The 4,627-nt window shown below is 38.3% G+C and overlaps 1 protein-coding gene across 1 annotated transcript; it reads left to right on the top strand.

Moving 5' to 3' along the window:
* Positions 1–1,034: 1,034 nt before the first annotated feature.
* On the top strand, positions 1,035–4,045 carry IFNE (interferon epsilon). The gene is made up of 2 exons (XM_046664038.1): positions 1,035–1,659; positions 3,976–4,045. Exon 1 carries the CDS (start codon positions 1,035–1,037, stop codon positions 1,614–1,616), a length of 582 nt encoding a protein of 193 aa, XP_046519994.1. The 3' UTR covers positions 1,617–1,659; positions 3,976–4,045.
* Positions 4,046–4,627: the final 582 nt, after the last annotated feature.

Below are 4,627 nucleotides of genomic sequence, written 5' to 3'. Positions count from 1 at the left end.
GTCTGGAATTCAGTTTCGCTCACACTATATTTAGAGCAACAGTGGGAGATAAGATGGAAAAGGTAGATTAGGGGCTTGTTCAGGAGGACTTAGAATATGGAACTGGATATTTGTAATTCAAGAGGCATTATTGATGTAAAGATAATCACACTGATGTACCATAGTTATTGGTATCCTAAGGAATATAGACTAACCAACTGCCCCCAATCTCTTCTCATATAATGTTATCATTTATAACGGTTATAAAGCATTTCATTACAGGGATTTACCAACATTTGTTTAACCATTCCCCTATTGTTGGACCTATGGGCTGTCTCTAATATTCTACAATTGCAATAATTTTATAACAACCTTCTTTTGCTAATTTTTTTTTCTTTCGCTTTACTTCCATAGGCTAGAATCTTAGATATTATATTGCTTGGATAAGATATAAAACAACTTAAGATTGCTGATACATATTTTAAGATCAATTTGCTCAAGCTTTGGGCAAATTTACAGCTTTACTTGAAGTGTTAAATTTAGTAGTCTGAATGTATTTTAACTTTTGCCCCTGAGTGCCTTACAGGTTCTGCTAAGCCTCTGATAAATATTACTTTGTGAAAGACTACTCTTTAAAAGAAACAAAGACACCTTACTCTCAATAAAAGAAATTTATTAAGCTTGACTAAATATTTAGAAAGCATGTTGTGTTGAGTGAAACTTTGTACGTAATAAACAAAGAGAGTAATAGAAGGTCATATGGGATGACTAGTCTGTAATTGTCTCAAAGAATGCATACAATGAAACAAGTTCTTTTGGTTACTTCCTCAAACAGCCAACACAATGGGGAAAGTGAAGAATTGGCCCATGAACACTATGAATAGGGAACCAGAAAGCCTAACGCATAAACTTGGAGAAATGACAGCAATAGAAAACAAAACCAACAAAGGAGAACACCTTCCAGAACAATCTGAGATGCATGAAAGGCAAACATTCACTAGAGTTAGAGCTTTACTAAGTGTGTACAAAGATAAGTGGCGTATTTGATCTTAGCCATGATAAACAAGCAATTCTTTGAGATTATGTTGGTACTGCTTGCCTCTTCCACTATTTTCTCCCTAGAACTGAAACTAGTTCTCTTCCAACAAAGAAGAGTGAACAGAGAGAGTTTAAAACTCTTGAATAGATTGCAACCCTCAGCAATTCATCAGTGTCTATCACACAGGAGAAACTTCCTGCTTCCCCAGAAGTCTGTGAATCCACACCAGTACCAGAAAAGGCACACACTGGCCATTCTTCATGAGATGCTTCAGCAGATCTTCAACCTCTTCAGGGCCAATATTCCTCTGGATGCTTGGGAGGAAAGCCACATGGAGACGTTCCTCATCGAACTTCATCAACAGCTGGAATACCTAGAAGCGCTCATGGGACTGGAAGCAGAGCAGAAATGTGGCCCACTGGGTAGTGAGAACCTTAGGCTACAGGTTAAAATGTACTTCCGAAGGATCCGTGATTACCTGGAAAACCAGGAATACAGCAGCTGTGCCAGGACCATTGTCCAAGTAGAAATCAACCGGTGTCTGTTCTTTGTGTTCCAACTCACAGGAAAGCTGAGCACACAAGGAATGGACCCTTGAACCATGTGGAGCAGGAGCCAACCGCAGGCGTTAAAATGATAGGGTAGGTGGGAGGACTTCTCCAGACATTTTTATTTCTTTTTGTCATAAAATGGTTATATTGTTTTGGTTTTGTGTGTATGTGTATGTGTATATATATATTTGTCTGTGCTTTAAGATTATACATATTGACTACAATTGTTTTCATTTCATAATTTCACTTTATATTTTCTATCCAACTCAAATCTTTGTGAGTTAAAATAGATTCATTAATATTTCATAGCTTGTTCTTCAAATGAGTATATTTTCATAAAATTGGCCGAGTAGATAGAATGAAATATATGTCTCCATTGTAATAATATTTTTCTTTACAAAGAACATCCATTCCAATGATTTCTTTATTTGCCAGAAATTGGTAGAAATGATAGGAATAATTTGCATTGCAAGATTTGAAAATATCATTACACACTGAATATTTATTACACAATAGAAATATGGCCAAAGGATATGAATGAGAAGTTTGCAGAGGAAAAAGAAAATACATGAAAAGAGTTTCAACCTCACTCATAATAATAAAAAATACAAATTAAAAGTGAATAACATGCCATTTATAACCTATCAGGTGAAATCCCAAAGTCTGACATAAAAACACTCTTGTAGAGACTTTGGGGAGGGATGGTCTTATAATTTGTCACAGCATTAGAAATTGGTACAATCACTGTAGAGGCAATCTGGTGATATCTATCAAAATTACAGTTGTGATAGTCTTTGATCCATCAATTCTACGTCTGGAAATGTATCCTATAAAAATGCCTGCACATGTGTGAAATGACTTACAAACAATATAATTCATTGCAGCATTACGCTACCCAAAGACAGGAAACCACCTAAATTCTTCTAATTAGAGACATTTGAGGTGTATTCACACAAAGGAATACTATTCAGCTGGAGAAAAGAATGAGGGTTCTCTTCCCGTAAAGTAAACAATAAAGTAAAAGAGTAAACAGATAGGCAAGGTGCAGAACAGTGTGTATAAAATGCTATATTTGAGATTACAGTGTAAAATAAGTTTTATATTTGATCCTGTTTGTGAATAAACAGAGAACATATAAGAAATAAATTTAAATGATTTCTTGTATTTGGGGTGAAAGAGAAGAGACTAAATGAGAAAGACAGGGTCAGAGAGGTTTTATAGTAAATTTTTATATTTTAATTTTTAATCATGTGAATGTTACAAATTAAAATAATAAATCAAAATGTATCTAACAGGGGGCTGGCCCAGTGGCGCAGCAGTTAAGTTCGCACATTCCGCTTTGGCAGCTCAGGGTTCGCTAGTTCGGATCCCGGGTGCGGACATGGTACCACTTGGCAAGCCATGCTGTGGTAGGTGTCCCACATATAAAGTAGAGGAAGATGGGCACGGATGTTAGCTCAGGGCCAGTCTTCCTCAGCAAAAAGAGGAGGATTGGTGGCAGATATTAGCTCAGGGCTAATCTTCCTCCAAAAAAAAGTATCTAACAAATCGTAGTTATCAGAAATGTGCATGAAGGAGTCTTTCTGGTAAAAGGAAGTGCTAGGTGAGGGTTAGAAGAAACAGGACTGAGCCAGCCTACCCTTGGTTGGGTGGCCGGGAAGAGGAGGGCTAGACAGAAGAATGCCCATGCCAAGGGAGGGGGTTCCTGTTTCTGGGAGATGCTGGTGATGAAGAAATCCAGCTCTTCCAGCTGGGAGCTCCCAGAAATCATCATGAAACAAACGTGGGGCCAGAGAAACTGAAGCTCACTGAGACTTGATGACTTTCCCATAGTCACAGTGACTTTTGCCCAGTGTAAGAAGCAGAGCCATGATCCCAAAAATCTGGGGCTACTTCTACTTTATGTCATGTTCTGCTTCAGATTCGTTGGATAACTTGAGATAAAAGTTATCACTGAATGTAAAAGCTTGCTGAGAAACAAAACGTATTGCATTTCAGTTTAATTGGTTAAGTGTGTTAACTATCAGCTGAATGCTGCCAGATTTCACTCGAAAAGGACGAGGAGGAACTGAATAGGATCCTGAGAGTGAGGCAAGGTCCGCTGCAATAATGGAAGGGGCAGGGGAGCAGGGGCCGGCCAGTCAGGAGGAAGTCTGTCAACTTCACAGTTCAGCTCAGGAGTTGGCCTACTTAACTTTAAGTTCACATAGAGGTTGCGAAGTGGAGAGAGGAAAAATATTTACCCCACACAACTGCAAATACAGGTCATTTGCTTCTCACGGTCTCTAGAATTTTTGTTGTTTTCTTTAAACCAGGGACTTTTCAAAACCAAATCCTTCATTTAACACATCATTCAATTCTCAAATTAATCTGGCGAGATAGTTCATTATTCTCTTCTTTTCTCAGGCGAGGAGAACAAGGTTTTAAAGGTGAAGTAACTTGCTCAGAGCAGCACAGCAAGCAAGCCACAGAGCCAGCAAGTGCCAGAGCAACGATTCCCTCCCAAGTCTGCCTGACTCGAAGCCTACACAGGTGTTCTAGACGCCACAAACCTGAACAACATTGTGCAACACTACCGTGAAATAATAATGGTAACGTTAGTGATAAAAATTTGCTCCTGGCTTTCCTTATTTCAAGTTCACATATTCTCTGCAGTTTTGAATTAAAGAAAGGACATTTTCTACCCGTGGACATTTCTTTACTAAGAACTGAGAACAGTATGAGGAGCTGCCAGTGGAAACTTAGAACAGAAATAATATTCATATTTAGAAGCTAAAAACCAATACTTTACATGCTAACGTTTCCCCATTTAGCTTTAAGTTGACATCCTGCTTATATGACTGTTTTAACTGCGTATCACAAGATAAAAATTGCTTGCTTCTAAATATATGCCCTCTTAAAACTTTAAAACCAGAGTTCTAAACTTGGAGATATTGAGGAAGAGAAACACTTTAAAAGGCTAGACATCCTGCTAGTAGTGGGCTCAGAGTAAAGATAAGTTCGTTTGTCCTTGCTGGCTGGGTCATCTGAGTTATCCTTCTGGCAACTACACGCACTG

The sequence above is a fragment of the Equus quagga genome, chromosome 6, assembly GCF_021613505.1.
Source record: "Equus quagga isolate Etosha38 chromosome 6, UCLA_HA_Equagga_1.0, whole genome shotgun sequence".
Taxonomy (NCBI): domain Eukaryota; kingdom Metazoa; phylum Chordata; class Mammalia; order Perissodactyla; family Equidae; genus Equus; species Equus quagga.
The sequence above is the reverse complement of the archived record's forward strand: the minus strand, read 5'-3'. Positions and strand labels throughout refer to the sequence as shown.

Coding starts and splice junctions, on each gene's coding strand:
- IFNE (XM_046664038.1), top strand. CDS start 1,035: ATGATAAACAAGCAATTCTTTGAGATTATGTTGGTACTGCTTGCCTCT.